At 39.4% G+C, this 16,092-nt stretch overlaps 1 protein-coding gene across 1 annotated transcript in view; it reads left to right on the forward strand.

Annotated features, from left to right (window-relative positions):
- LOC132819038 (laminin subunit gamma-1-like) overlaps positions 1 to 16,092 on the forward strand; it is a 72,403-nt gene that overhangs the window by 11,840 nt on the left and 44,471 nt on the right. The window contains exons 2-4 of the mRNA XM_060830313.1: positions 9,846 to 10,034; positions 12,971 to 13,091; positions 15,594 to 15,692. Coding sequence (XP_060686296.1) covers positions 9,846 to 10,034; positions 12,971 to 13,091; positions 15,594 to 15,692 — 409 coding nt within the window. The remainder of the gene's footprint in view (positions 1 to 9,845; positions 10,035 to 12,970; positions 13,092 to 15,593; positions 15,693 to 16,092) is intronic.

Consider the following 16,092-nt stretch of genomic DNA (forward strand, 5'->3'; position numbering starts at 1 on the left):
GGTTAGGTGAATTGGCCATGCTAAATTGCCCATAGCGTTCAGGGATGTGTAGGCTAGGTGCATTAGTTAGGGGAAATGTAGAGTAATAGGATAGGGGAATGGTTCTGGGTGGGATACTCTCTGGAGGATTGGTGTGGACTTGTTGGGCCAAATGGCCTGTTTCAATACTGTAGGGATTCTATGATTCTATGCGATATTGGGATTTCTTGAGACTATTGCACCACTCCACAGGGATAGTTGCTGAGTAAGATGAATAACTAATTATTGTAGCTCCATCCTCCATTAAAATTAATGGTAAGACCAAGTTTGTTCAATTAATGGCACTGTTAATTCATTACCACTTAGACAATTGCAGAATGGGGATAAAGGCTTCAGAATATTCAATGCTCACTGTAAAGCACTTCTTCTCAAGGCAATATTTTTATTGAACTCTCTCTAAGAATTTAATTGAAATTTGAAATCTCAATTATCTAAGTAACTAAATTATTTTAACTGCCTAACATGTTCTAATAAGCCACTTCTGAACTGGTAATTATGTCTATATGTAATGAGCCTATGTGCCATATAGGGATTGTAACCAATATTGAAATCTGGTTAGTGATCACATTCAGTTCAGGGGAGACCCTTCATACATTGATCCTTTCTTAGGATTGATTTACATGCTGTGCCCTTTTCCATGTCATTGGATTAGAGTCGTTATCCCTAAACATATCTCTCCTAAATCACTTATTGCTGAATTCTGCATCAGGCTGCAGGCCATAGGATATGCACAGCACTACTTTTGATCTACAACTGCACTCATTGTGAGGGATTCTATTGATCTTTCCAGCAAATTATGATGCGAAATTGTCTTTGCAAAATTGAATTTTTTAACTGTCAAACGTGGGCAATTTCATACAACTTGTCATCGTCTTCATATAGCAACACTGTTGTTTCTTTCCCCCCTGCACCCATGTTAGTAATAGGGTAAATGCCTGAGCAGGGGTCATTTCAATCAACATTTACATGGCTAATAATTATTTAAAGTTATTTTAAAGTATCCATTTATCAACTGGTGAATTCCGTTTAACAGTTTCAATAATTTTTGATTGTTTGCAGGTATACAACTTCCATTGGGAAAAATACACTATATTTCTCCAGTAACAGATTTTAGGATATAAGTTTTCGATTTTCCCTTCAGATATTAAGCTGGTATTGTGGACCTGTCACCTGGGTGAAGCAGTCTCTACATGCAGTGCTGAGTCACAATACTGTTTTTACAACCTCGTGAAACTTTGAAAATTTCCCCTAGCTTTTTGCGGAAGATTAGATATGGGAAGACAAATAGATTGATCATGATTTATTTATGATTCCTAGAGTGAAATGCTCTCATGCATAGAAAATCTACTCTCTACAAGTAAGAAGAAAATTCTCAAGCTGTGCACGTTTTGGAATTACCTGCGAACTTGGGGAGCCTAGAGTCTCATATTTCATTCTCCATGACATTGCCTTGGCACTCAAGTCAATTTGCCAGCCATTCAGTACCCCTTTTCTGCTGTGGTATAACTAGCTGGGCTGGATTTTTGTTGTTCCATGTACAGTGGCATATATAAAAATACTTGCCTTTTGCAAACTAACTGACAATTTGAAATTGAGTGAGGTAGATTCAGTTACATTTCCAGTCATTTCTCTGTAGTTCCAAACTAACAGTGTTCTGCTACATGTTTAACAATATCTGCATTGTCTGCAGTATGCCACAATGTTCCTATGTGTACTCATGGGCTACAGTGTGTGGTTCATCTCACTCCTAGAAGCTTCTGTGACTACGGTACATTATTGTCACTTTCTTGCAGTTAACTGCAAGAGTTTTAAGGACAATGTTGGTGCGTCCCCCTTTCCCAGCACACTATTGCTCCATCTCCTGTTTATGGCTCTATCTTCCATTGCCATTCCAGCTCCAGCTCCAGCTCCATCAGTTCCCCATTTCAGTTTTCTTTGACTGAGTTTCCTCAGTCCAAAGCTTTGGAATTTTCTCCTTCTACTTCTTTGCTCCTGTAATCACTCTCCTACTTTAAGGTATTCTTTGCCCAACCTTTCAGAAACAGATTACACATGTGCCTCACTGTCAATTTTGTGTTTGATAATTCTCCTGGGTAGCTCATGGGACATATTGCCACATTAAAGGTGCTATATAAATTCAAGTTTTTCTTCTAAAGAAGAAACTCATTTTTTTTGGTGAGTATCCCTGGCCAAAGTACAGATTAAGATTGCTTCCTTCAGGGAGGCTTACAATTGGTGAGGGCAACTCCTTGTGGTCATTTGAACTACCAACTGGATGGACAAGGTTAAAACCAGCTATAACAAATCCTCTGATGAATAAATGCACAAGGGCATAAGGGCCTTCTAATGCTGAAGACTAGGCTCTGTGTGTTACACGTTATCATACTTGGGAGACAGGAGTACACACTATTGGATGGGAAGTTTGTCAACTTGCAAACCTGGAAATTCAAGCACGTTTATTCTTGATACCAGCCAACCCAATAATTGTACTGTGGGTGAGATTGAGATTAACTTTACAATATGTGACTGGTAAGAGATGTTATCTTCAGTGTCTGCATTATAATGTGAGCATAATGCGTATACTTGGAGCCCAGTCAATTTCATTCCAGGAAGCTCATCTGTGATCCTCTAACTGGCGATCAACATTGTTCTGAACTGTCTCCCAAAATCCCGACACCTTCCATTTCTCCTTCAAACCATTCTTAAAACTCACCTCTTTGATCAATCTTTGATCAAATTTTGGCCAGATATCTCCTTTATCTTAATATCCCTTCTTGTCCAATTATATATCTGTGAAAAGTTTTATTGAAAAGAAGAAGCATTCAATTGACTTGAGATAAGGAGTAATATTTGGATGTAAGTGCCTCTCAGACCTCCCTTGATCTGCTTCAATAGAACCTGAGATTGGGGATAATTCTTCAAGTACAGGGAACAGACAATCTGGGTAGCTGACATGATTTTTTTTAAAGGGAACCTTACAGTAAGATCCTTTTCAATAAAGCTAACGTGGTGCCACTGTTTAAGAAGGGTGGTAAGGACAAACCAGGGAACTATAGTCCAGTGAGCCTGACATTGGTGGTGGGCAGGTTGTTGGAGGGAATCCTGACTGATAAGATGTACCTGTATTTGGAAAGATAAGGACCAATTAGGGATAGTCAACATGGCTTTGTGCGTGGGAAATCATGTCTCACAAAAATGATTGAGTTTTTTTGAAGAAGTAACAAAGAGGATTGATGAGGGCAGACAGTAGATGTGATCTATATCGACTTCAATAAAGTGTTAGACAAGGTTCCCCATGGGAGACTGGTTAACAAGGAATACAGGGAGAACTAGCCATTTGGATACAGAACTGGCTCAAAGGTAGAAGATGGAGGGTGGTGGTGGAGGGTTGTTTTTCAGACTGGAGGCCCGTAACCAGTGGAGTTCCACAAGGATCGGCGCTGGGTCCACTACTTTTCATCATTTATATAAATGATTTGGATGTGAGCATAAGAGGTACAGTTAGTAAGTTTGCAGATGACACCAAAATTGGAGATATAGTGGACAGCAAAGACAGTTACCTCAGATTACAACGGGATCTTGATCAGATGGGCAAATGGGCTGAGAAGTGGCAGGTGGAGTTTAATTTAGATAAATGTGAGTTGCTGCATTTTTGGAAAGCAAATCTTAGCAGGACTTATACACTTAATGGTAAGGTCCTCGGGAGTGTTGCTGAACAAAGAGACCTTGGAGTGCAGGTTCATAGGTCCTTGAAAGTGGAGTCGCAGGTAGATAGGATAGTGAAGAAGGCGTTTAGTATGCTTTCCTTTATTGGTCAGAGTATTGAGTACAGGAGTTAGGAGGTCATGTTGCGACTGTACAGGACATTGGTTAGGCCACTATTGGAATATTGCGTGCAATTCTGGTCTCCTTCCTATCTGAAAGATGTCGTGAAACTTGAAAGGTTTCAGAAAATATTTGCAAGGATGTTGCCAGGGTTGGAGGATTTGAGCTATGGGGCGAGGCTGAATAGGCTAGGGCTGTTTTCCCTGGAGGGTCAGAGGCTGAGGGGTGACGTTATAGAGGTTTATAAAATCATGTGAGGCATGGATAGGATAAATAGACAAAGTCTTTTCCCTGGTTAAAAGTAAATTGACAAAAGCAGCTTTGACAAAAGGTCAGTTAGACTTGAAACGTCAGCTCTTTTCTCTCCTGACAGATACCGCCAGACATGCTGTGATTTTCCAGCATTTTTTCTTTTGCTCTTTTCTCTGCAGTCAGGGAGTCCAGAAATGCAGGGCATAGGTTTAGGGTGAGGAGGAAAGATATAAAAGGGACTTAAGGGGCAACTTTTTCACTCAGAGGGTGGTGTGTGGATGGAATGAGGTACCAGAGGATGTGGTGGAGGCTAGTTGCAATTGCAACACTTAAGGGGCATTTGGATGGGTATATGAATAGGAAGGGTTTGGAGGGATATGGCCAGGTGCTGGCAGATGGGACTAGACTGGGTTGGGATATCTGGTCAGCATGGACAAGTTGGACCAAAGGGTCTGTTTCCGTGCTGTACATCTCTATGATTATGACTAAGTCATTCTGCAGGCTAACATTACATTGATTCAAGCATGTGAAGTGACATGTGAAGTGTGTGTTGACATGAAGAATGGGTTGAGACCTGATGGTGTAATAGAAAGATGGCAGGACATTGGAATTTGAGAATAACAAAGGAACCTTCACCTTGAGTTATTTTGCCACCATGTCAGAATATTGAAGAGAATAATTAGGAATAGCCGCAGCCAGGAATGGGGAGCTTTCATTATTGGTTCTTTGAAGCACAAAATATAACATTAGGATCCTGTATTCATTAGGGTCCTGTATTAAAACTGACACCAATTTAAAAAGATTTTGCCAAATGATAATTACCATGCTCCTCCACGGTAATTTCAATCTCTTTTAGTGGTGACTGCAAAGCTGTATCGGAATGCAGCTTCCTTAATTCAATAATTATTAACTTACTACAAAAGGGCAAGTATCAATAAAGTAAGACAGGCAATTTATTCTGAAGTTTGACAGCGAGAATCAATGGATGTAGAAAGTGTAGCTAATTATTAATTAGAGCTCTGAGACTGATGGACATTATTTGTGTCAGTAGATGCTTGTATTTAATGAACTGATTTGTCCAATTTGTATTATGTTCCATAAGATACTTGTCTCATGTCTCATTGAGGTGCTCAATAAATATTGCATGACTGCATTCCAATAAAAGCCAGATCACAAACTACAAAACGCATTACTTCCAAGTCAATTGATATACCAAATCCAGATTCCAGCTGACATGATGACATTTGGTCACTGAGCTTTGAAGAGTGATGTGTTACGTAAATAATAATTAAAGAATCAGGCACTTTAGTAATATTATAGTGTTCGAGTGCAAAACAGAACTATTGTAACTTTTAAACTACAAATCACAACTATGATTAATACGATTAATTCAATCATTAATAGATATAACAGAGCAACACTTAACTTGCAAATAGTCCAGTCATTAGGAAAAAAGAGTTATAGAGTCATGGAGGTGTGCAACACAGAAACAGACCCTTCGTTCTGACTCATCCATGCTGACCAGAAATCCTAAATTAATCTAGTTCCATTTGCCAGCACTTGGCCCATATTCCTCTAAACCCTTCCTATTCATGTACCCATCCAGATGCCTTTTAAATGTTGTAATTGTACCAGCCTCCACCACTTCACCTGACAGCTCATTCCATGCACACACCACCCTCTGCATGAAAAAAATTGCGCCTTGGGTCCCTTCCATATCTTACTCCTCTCACCTTAAACCTATGCCTTCTAGTTCTGGACTCCCCGACCCCAGGGAATTGTCAATTTATCAGATCCATGCCCTTCAGTATTTTATAAACTTCCATAAGGTCACCCCTCAGCCTCCAACATTCTAGGGAAAATAATCCCATTTTTCAAACCCTCCAACCCCTGCCAAGATCCTTGTAAATCTTTTCTGAACCCTTTCAACCTTCACAACATCCCTCTGATAGGACAGACACCAGAATTGCACGTAATATTTGAATTGTGGCCTAGCCAATGTTCTGTACAGTCACAACATGACCTCTCAACTCCTCTGCTCAATTTCTCTGACTAATAAAGGAAAGCGTACTAAACACCTTCTTCACTATTCTATCTACTCAACTTGTAAAGAACTATGAACCTGCACTCCAAGGTCTCCTTGTTCAGCAACATTCCCCAGGATCTTACCGTTAAGTGTATGAGTCCTGTCCTGATTTGCCTTTTCAAAATGCAGCACCTTGTATTTATGTAAATTAAACTCCATTTGCCACTCCTTGGCCTATTGGCCCATCTGATCAACATCTTGTTGTACTCTGAGGTATTCTTCTTCGCTGTCCACTACACCTCCAATTTTAGTGTCATCTGCAAACTTACTAACTATACCTCCTGTGTCCACATCCAAATCGCTTACATAAATGATGAAAGGCAGTGGACCCAACACCGATCCTTGTGGCATACCACTCCACCGCTACTTTCTGTCTTCTACCTTCAAGCCAGTTCTGTATCCGAAGTTGGAAATTATTTTCTTACAACAATATCTATGAGTGATTCTATCACTCAGAAACTGGGGATATCATTATCTCCTGAGCCTACGGATAATAGATCAGCAATTATCATCAAGCAAAGTTTCAAAGATGATATATCACTCAAGTCATTTGCACGGTTCTGAAAAATTTTTAACTGTACATTAATTGGATCCAATGACTCATTATAATGGTTAAAAATTTTAACTACTATTATTTATTTTGTTAAAGTTTGAACAGTAAAATTTTTACCCAAATGTTTTCTCTGTGAATGAATGCTGGGGTATTCATGTTGGAGGGGCAAAGTGGTATATCATTTTAGTTTAGATACCATTAAGAAACGAGCAAGGTAAAGAGTTAAATCTCATGGCACCATGCATTGCAATAAGTTCAGATGTTTATAATGTGCCTAAGTGAAAACTGCCATATTGATGGTAATTATTGATCAACTCCTGACATAAAGTATCTTCTCAAGGACAATTAGTGATGGACAACACACACTGTTCTTACCAGTGACACCCAAATCCGGTGAATGAATAAAAAAAATAGCATTGAAGCAAAGTCAGTAAGAACTTCGCACTCCAATGTGGAGTATGTTATCGCTTAAAAAAAAACCAGATCACTAAAACTAAAAGAAAAGCCGTTAGGAAGAACCAAGATTTAATCCATTGAATTTAATATATTATGTGTCTGGATGTTGAAGATAAAGTGATTTACCGTTGTGGTAAATATATACAAATAATTGGCCTGTAATTGATGGCAAGGCAGGGATTTGGATTTGAGTCTCTCACAACAAATAGCTTGCCGATATTAGTACCACCATTTACACATGAAGAATTGCAGCATGGTTCAGGAGCTGCAGGCTGGATGCTGTGTATAGATTTATGAGGTAGCACCTACAGGAGAGGCAAGGATAAAGTGGGAAGTGACTAACAAAAGGAACACAAGAAAAAGTGTTCCACTACCACCTGATGAAGGAGTGTCGCTCCGAAAGCTAGTGTGCTTCCAATTAAACCTGTTGGACTATCACTTGGTGTTGTGATTTTTAACTTTGTACACCCCAGTCCAACACCGGCATCTCCAAATCAAGAAAAAGTGAGAGATGGTTCAATTGTGTGAGTTTCTGATTTAAAAGAGAAATAGTGACATCTTGTGGGCACTACCATATACATTAAATGGACCTAGCCATCTTCTGGAGCATTGCTGATGTAATCTGTACTATTGCAGTGGTAGTCTCCCTACTCTGGGATTGGGTGACTGTGGGGTTCAATTCCCACCTGCCCCAATGGTGTATAATGACACCTCTGAACAGGTTAATTAGAAAACTAAAAAAAATTCTGCACTTTTAATAATAATGAAAGTAGAAATTGCTGGTATAAGCTCAGTAGGTCTGGCACCGTCTATGGAGAGAAATCAGAGTTAAACATTTCGGGTCCAGAGACTTTCCTCAGAAGTTTTGATTTCTCTCCACAGATATGCCAGACCTGCTGAAGTGTTCTGGCAATTACTGTTTTTGTTTCTGATTTCCCGCATGCGCAAGTTTATTCGGTGTTAAAATGTCCTTAATCTAAAATGTTCGGTCCACTTATTGTATTATATTCTAAACGTAAAACAGTTATTTCATGAACAAAAGTGCCCCAAGACTGCATCAAAGATGTTGCACAGTATGTCTGCCCTGGCCATTGTATACGAGTATAGATTAGAGTGGTGCTGGCAAAGCGCAGCCGGTCAGGCAGCATCCGAGGAGCAGGAAAATCGATGTTTTGGGCAAAAGCCCTTCATCAGGAATTGATGATGAAGGGCTTTTGCCTGAAAAATCGATTTTCCTGCTCCTCAGATGCTGCCTGACCTGCTGTGCTTTTCCAGCACCACTCTAATCTATACTCTGGGTTCCAGCATCTGCAGTCCTTGTTTTTATCCATTGTATAGGAGTTTAAGAATCTAAAAAGATTAATACTGGTCTGTTAGTATGAAGGATATTAACTGACCTTAAGCACTGCCTGGTTGGATGATGTAATTTGGATTGGTTGAAGATCAGCTCCCAAATGGTCTTCCTCTATGACAAGTAGACCAAGGAAGCACTATAGATCTCAGCCAGAAGAAAAGGTGAGCAGGATCTCCATCAGAGAGCTCACACAATATGATGATCAGTGCTGAGTGTTTTCTTTCAAATGACTGGCACTAAAGTGGGAAATCTGTTGGTAATATTGTTGAAGGACCAAAAAAGAAAGTGAATTACTGATCATAGGATGGACACTAATAATACCAGAATAGAAATTGATTGATTTGAGCCCTGATTGAAACAGATGTAATAAAGAAATAGTGTTTTTTATTAATTAGATGAGGACATCACTGGCTAGGCCAGCATTTATTGTCCATATCTAATTGACCGGAGGGCAGTTAAGAGTCAACCACATTACTATGGGTCTGAAGTCACATGGAAGCCAAAATGAATAACTGTTTAACTGCACTGACGGTCATGCAGGTAAACTATGTGCATTGTTTTGTAAAAATTGCATTCATTGATTATTTTAATAAAGGAATATGTAGCTTAATACAAGAGAAATAGCAGTTTCTAAAATTAAATGTGTTGGTATAATATTCTATTTTAAATTATAATAAACCATTTCATATGAATAATTCTGAGTTTGTGAGGTCTGTAATAAAATGTTGGGACATTGATACATGAAAGTCGAGTTGAGCTGATGCCAAGCCAATTCATTTCGGTGTGAGGCTGACTTCATGGGTTATGGTGACCACTGCCTTTCCCTTTCAGTATAATCTTTTAAAATTCTTTACTTTATGAGTTTTCTGCTGTGAGTTTCCTTGTAATTTGTCGCAATTTTAATTTTCTTACATATGATATTTTTATGCTTAGGCAATGTAATAATTTGTACCAGATCATTTGATCATACTGTGGAATTACTGGTCAAAGGTTACACATTCTATTGCAATCTTTCCTATATGAAGTTATATGACCAGATGAGAGTTATTATACAGGATACAGTAAATTTGAATTAATATCAGGAAAATAACTAATCTTAGCCCAAGTAAAGATATTTGCAATTCATCAGTCAAGTGAACTTTGTCCTATATTGCTAATGTGTTGCTGCACCTTTTGATGGGCACTATCATAATGACTTTATGAATGTAAAATACAATTAGCAATGATGTTAATGGTCTAGGCGGACACCATTCTTCATGCTGTTTATTGTCATGCCACAGAATGCAACTGTAATCGCAGGGCTTATCGTTGTGAGTGGGATCCTATACTATACCAACAGACTGGAAGTGGTACACGGTGTTTAGATTGTGTCGGTAATACAGAGGGAGTACACTGTGAGAAATGTAAGGAAAATCACTACTCTCTGAGACCAGGAGGATACTGTCAGCCTTGCAGATGCAACCCTCTGGGTAAGTTAATGGAATTAGAATGCATGCCCTGTGATAATGTTAGACTTGTTTGAGCTGTGTGTTTAAAGCTTTATGGAATTAAGGCCAAGATCAATTAGTTCAAGAACTGCATCTTTACACAGTTATATTTAACCTTAGAAGATTCAGAGTTAGCTTTTGACCCTTTTCCTTACCTTTCATAACAACCTTTTGGTGAAATATGTCTGTTTGAGACAGATTTAAGCAATTACAATATCCCTGCATTCATTTTGCTAAAACGTGAAACCTGAATATGATGTCAAACATTCAGATACACTTTACATGGGTCTGTTTTCATTTTCCTGTAAATGAAATTATATCAAGAAAGTAACTAACCTTAGTGCAAGTAAAGATATTTGCAGTTCATCAGTCGAGTGAACTTTGACCTGTATTGCTAATGTATTGCTGCACCTTTTGATAGGCACTGTCATAATGATTTTATGAATGTAAAATACAATTAGCTACAAATATTTATGTTTCTAGCTGGTAGAAGAACAACATTGCATTCATAGTTCGTTACAGTTAAATGATATATTCCAATAGAAGATAAATTGGCGCATATAATTTGGGAGAAAATAGTTGTTTGCAAAGCACAATTCCAAAGCAGTATAGAACAGACTGAATAGATTCCCTGGGGCCAGACAGTCTTCATGGCTGCTACCTGCAAAATTCACATGACTTCCTCAACTGTATCAGTGGAGAGACATAAGACCATAAGACCATAAGACATAGGAGTGGAAATAAGGCCAATCGGCCCATCGAGTCCACTCCGCCATTTAATCATGGTTGATGGGCATTTCAAATCCACTTACCCGCGTTCTACTGTAGCCCTTAATTTCTTGTGACGTCAAGAATTTATCAATCTCTGCCTTGAAATCATTTAGCATCCCGGCTTCCACTGCACTCCACAGCAATGAATTCCACAGGCCCACCACTCTCTGGCTGAAGAAATGTCTCCGCATTTCTGTTCTGAATTGACCCCCTCTAATTTTAAGGCTGTGCCCACGGGTCCTAGTCTCCCCACCTAACGGAAACGACTTCTTATATATTGATTGCATAGGTAGCATCCCACAGCACTACCTGCCATGGCTTATGACTGATAGAAACATTATAGAACAGAAGGAGGACGTTCAGCCCATCAAATCCTACAGGCGCTCTATCTAGAAATCTTGTTAGTCGCATCCACTTTCCTACTCCACCCCCATAGCCCTGTAAGTTTATTTCCCTTAGCTGCCCTCATCATCTCCTTTTGAAATCATTAATTATCTTATTTACACCATCCTCATAGGCAGTTAGTTTCAGATTATTATTCTTCACTGCATAAAAACTTTTCCTTATATCCCTCTGTAGCACCTCCTGAAAGCCTTACATCTGTGTCTCATAGTCTTTATCCTATCAGTGCACAAACAGCTTTGTCTACTTTACTTAAACTATCATAATCTCTTACACATCAATCAGATCTCCCCTCAAATTCCTTTATTGCTATCCTCACTTTCTTCAAAATCCTTGTATGCACCTCACCCAATTCTGCTGCCTTGTCAGCTTTAAATACCAATAATCTATCCCAGGCATCTTCTTGAATTAATTTTGAATCCCTCTCATGATAGAGTTTCCTCCTTTGTTACCATGCCTGGGCAGCATCGTCTTTTTTTGTAAAGAGGAGAATACTCCTCTGCAGAGGAGACGCAGGATGCTGCATCCACAGTGGTGCTGATCCTCTCATTCCACAATCCTCAATATTTTTAATTCGCCTCTTATATGGGATTTTGTCACACACTTCCTTAAAGTTCCATTTAGAAAACATCCACTGCATTCCTTTCATCAACCTTCTCTGTTTAACTGGCACTGCTGTTCAGCTGTCAATTCCTGTTTCTAAGAATGATCTTACACCGTTGTTGAATAGAAGTATCACATTCACTGTTCTCTAAATCTCTCGTACCTCCCTTACATCAAGGGAAGATTGTAATATTATGTCAAGCAAATCAATTATCTCCATCCCACTTCTTCTAATAACCTGGAATGTAACCCAACCACACTGATGACTCGTCCATCTGAGCATAGTCAAACTTTCCAGTACATTCTGCCTATTAATTTTCAGCCCACTTATTGCAACTCCCATCTCTGCTTTTACCAATATTTTGTCAACTTCCACTTCCTTCGTAAACGAGAAGAGTAAAGTTACTCATTAAGTATTTTATCTTTGTCCTGCAAGGCTTTGCATCTAGCAGCACCCACCCTGCCTTTTACTCCTGCTTACTATTTACATGGTGGTACAGGATTTTACAAGTGCTGTCAGAGGTTAGTGCTGTCAGTGAAACATGGTTTTAAATTGGAACTACACAAACAAGTATTTGCATAAATTATATAAATGCATTCTACTCATTGCGGCAACTGAATATTTTCATGTGACCGTAAGCAAGGCAGAGTTAGGCACTGGTTTTTAATTCTCCATTCCACTTTTAGGCTGACAATAGATAGCATCATTCAAAGGCAGTAATGCTGTTTGTCTTACTGTAACCTCATGCAAGGGCTCAAATTTGGAACTTTGCCTTTTACTAGATAGCCATAATATACAGTGCCAAGTTAATCTATACCATATTTGTATACATGTAGGACCACATGAAAACATGTTTTCAATAGTCATAGGCAGTACAGAATTTGAGTAGAGCTGAAAAAAAGCACATTCTGTCAAAGTTTTTTGTTGTGCATTCATCTAAGTAATTTGGAAGAAATACTAAAGTAAATGAGAAAACAACATTTCTACTGTCCGGGAGGAGAGTGTACTGAAGATCAAAATGGATTACGATCTTAAAATCCTCGGACGGAGGTAAAATAGATAAAAGTTTGGCCAATTGAACAAAGTGAATATAAACCACGTTTTGTTCCCTTCATAAAATGCTGTTGTTTAATGTTTTCAGGTTCAACAGGTAGTAGTTGTGATGAGTATGGTCGATGTAGGTGTAAACCTGAAGGTGTGATTGGAGACAAATGTGATAAATGCCAGCCTGGGTTTTACTCATTATCAAGCACCGGTTGCAAGTAAGTGACCCAATGACTTCTGACTAGCATTTTTTTTCTCCCCTAGTGAATATTGATCACATATTACATAAGCTGGATTAGTAGAAATTGTAAATGTTGAAAGGTCAATATTATAAAGAGCAAAGGCATGCCAGTGCTTTGGGTGTTGATTATCTATCAATTCTGCATTTTCATGAAGGCGTTTTCTTTGTAGAAATGTTGATGGATCTTCTAGCAAAGGCAAAATATTGCTATTGCTGCAAATCTGAAATATAAACACAAAGTGCTGGAGAAACTCAGCAGCTCTGGCAGCATCTGTGGAGAGAGAAACAGAGTTAAAGTTTGAGACTGCAATGGCTGTCCTTAAGAAGTAGGGAATTGTTCTGTAAAAGAGCCACATCAGATTCAAGCCATTAACTCTTGCTTCACTCTCCACAAATGCAGCCAAACCTGTTGAGTTTTCCCAGCACTTTCTGATGGGTCTGTTCTTTAATTGAAATGTTGTCTATTTTATTTGCATGTTATAAGACTTTGAAGCTATCTTATAATTTCACCTCTGCATTTCAACAAAATGTTATGTTGCAGAAACAAGCTATTCAATAAGTCAGTGAGTCAATGAGGGGAGGCAATAGCCTAGTGGTATTATTGCAGGATTGTTAATCCACGGATCCATGTAACGTTCTGGGGACCTGGGTTCAAATCCCACCACCGCAGATGGTGGAATTTAAACTCAATAAATATTGGAATTAAGGGTCTAATATGATGACCATGAATACATTGTTGATTGTCAAAAAAGCCCTTCTGGCTCACTAGTATCCTTCAGGGAAGGAGACTGCCTTCTTTACCTGGTCTGGCTGACATGTGACTCCAGACCCACAGCAATGTATTTGACTCTTAATTACCCACTGGGTAATAAGTGCTGCTGCTCCTGCCCCCAGTCACTTATGCCCTAATCCCATGAATGAATTTTTTAAAAAGGCAGTGTTATTGTTTTTGGTGTACATTAGCCAGCCAGTATAATCCCATATATGGCCATAAAACCATGTGCTTTCCCAATATATAGGTGAATGTGAGGACTGCAAATGCTGGAGATCAGAGTCTTGATTAGAGTAGTGCTGGAAAAGCACAGCAGGTCAGGCAGCATCTCAAGAGTAGGAGAGTCGATGTTTCAGGCAAAAGCCCTTCATCAGGAATAAGGCAGGGAGCCTCTGGGGTGGAGAGATAATTGGGAGAGGGGTGGGGTTGGGGAGAAATTGGGGAGCTAAAAGTACAATAGGTGGGGATGAAGGTGATAGGTGGCAAGGAAGATTGGCAGTAGGACAGGTCATGAGGATGGTGCTGAGCTGGACAGTTGGAACTGGGGTAAGGTGGGGGCGGGGAAATAAGGAAACTGGTGAAATCCACATGATGCCCTGGGGTTGAAGTGTTCCGAGGCGAAAGATGAGGCATTCTTCCTCCAGGTGTCGGGTGGTGAGGGAGTAGCGGTGGAGGAGGCCCAGGACCTACATGTCCTCAGCAGAGTTGGAGGGGGAGTTGAAATGTTCGGCCACGGGGCGGTTGGGTTGATTGGTGCTGGTGTCCTGGAACTGTTCCCTAAAGCACCTGTGAGGAGGCGTCCAGTCTCCCCAATGCAAAGGAGACCGCATCGGGAGCAACGGATACAATAAATGACATTGGTGGATGTGCAGGTGAAACTTTGATGGATGTGGAAGGCTCCTTTGGGGCCTTGGATGGAGGTGAGGGAGGAGGTGTGGGCGCAGGTTTTGCAATTCATGCAGTGGCAGGGGAAGGTGCCAGGACAGGAGGGTGGGTTGTAGGGGGGCGTGGACCTGACCAGGTAGTCACGGAGGGAACGGTCTTTACAGAAAGCGGATAGGGTTAGGGAGGGAAATATATCCCTGGTGGTGGGGTCCATTTGTAGATTTTGCCAATGTATGGTATGTCACAAAGTAGATCTTTTGGGGGAATGGTAGCACAATGTTAATACAAAGCTTGTAATCAGAGGCCTAGACTGATGTCCTGGAGAAATGAGTTTAGATTCCAACTATGACAGCCGATGTAATTTAGATGAAATTAATAAATCTGGAATAAAATATTACTCTCATTAACATTCATTAGAAATCACTAGATTGCTGTAAAAACTGATTTGTTTTACTAATGTACTTTAGGGGCAGAGAAATGTTCTGACCTTAATGCAACTTCAGATCCACAGCAAGGTAAGTAACTGAGTTGTCAAGAGGCAGCTCACCACTGTTTCAAGTGTGCTCAAAGCCTAGACAAGGACAAATAAAAAGACACACAGACATAAGCTGAACGTCTTCATGATAAAAGATAATCTGTGATCTAGCAGAAAGAACAAGTATGGAATTATATTTAAATGAGGGTTAATGCCTTCCACATAAGATGGGAAGAAACTGGAGGGAAAATATTTGTCACCTGCACTTCTTCAATGTCCCTCTGAAGTGAATCACTGCTTGGTATACAGTTTACCATTAATTATGAAATTGTATTTGGTATTTACAGACGCTGTACATGTAATATGGCTGGTGTTACCGAGATCTGTGATGTCGAAACAGGAAGATGCACCTGTAAATATAATGTGGAAGGGACCAACTGTAACCGGTAAGTGTTTTATAACAATAATATTGAAATCAACATGTCTGGTTCAGGATTATAACTTTTTTAATACTATGATTGAAGTTGTACTAATAAATGTATTACTCTGGAGTACCAAAGGTACTTATATATTAGTAGAGCTTGAAGCATTTTAAACCAATTAGTGTTACCAATTATCGGTTTTATTCCGTCTTATTCTCTATAATTTCAGTCATTTTTTCCGTGATCTTGCACCTCTAGGTGCATTTTCTAAACTAGAGCGCCTTTTATAAACTTTATATTTAATTGTTATTTCTGGTTTAAACTAACCATGTCTTTTAATGTTTATTCAGATTTAATTTTTAATGGAGGGCATTGAAAGAAAACATTTGGATACTAAATACCCAGAACATATCTGTAAGATAAA

This window comes from Hemiscyllium ocellatum, chromosome 9 (genome assembly GCF_020745735.1).
Source record: "Hemiscyllium ocellatum isolate sHemOce1 chromosome 9, sHemOce1.pat.X.cur, whole genome shotgun sequence".
Classification (NCBI taxonomy): domain Eukaryota; kingdom Metazoa; phylum Chordata; class Chondrichthyes; order Orectolobiformes; family Hemiscylliidae; genus Hemiscyllium; species Hemiscyllium ocellatum.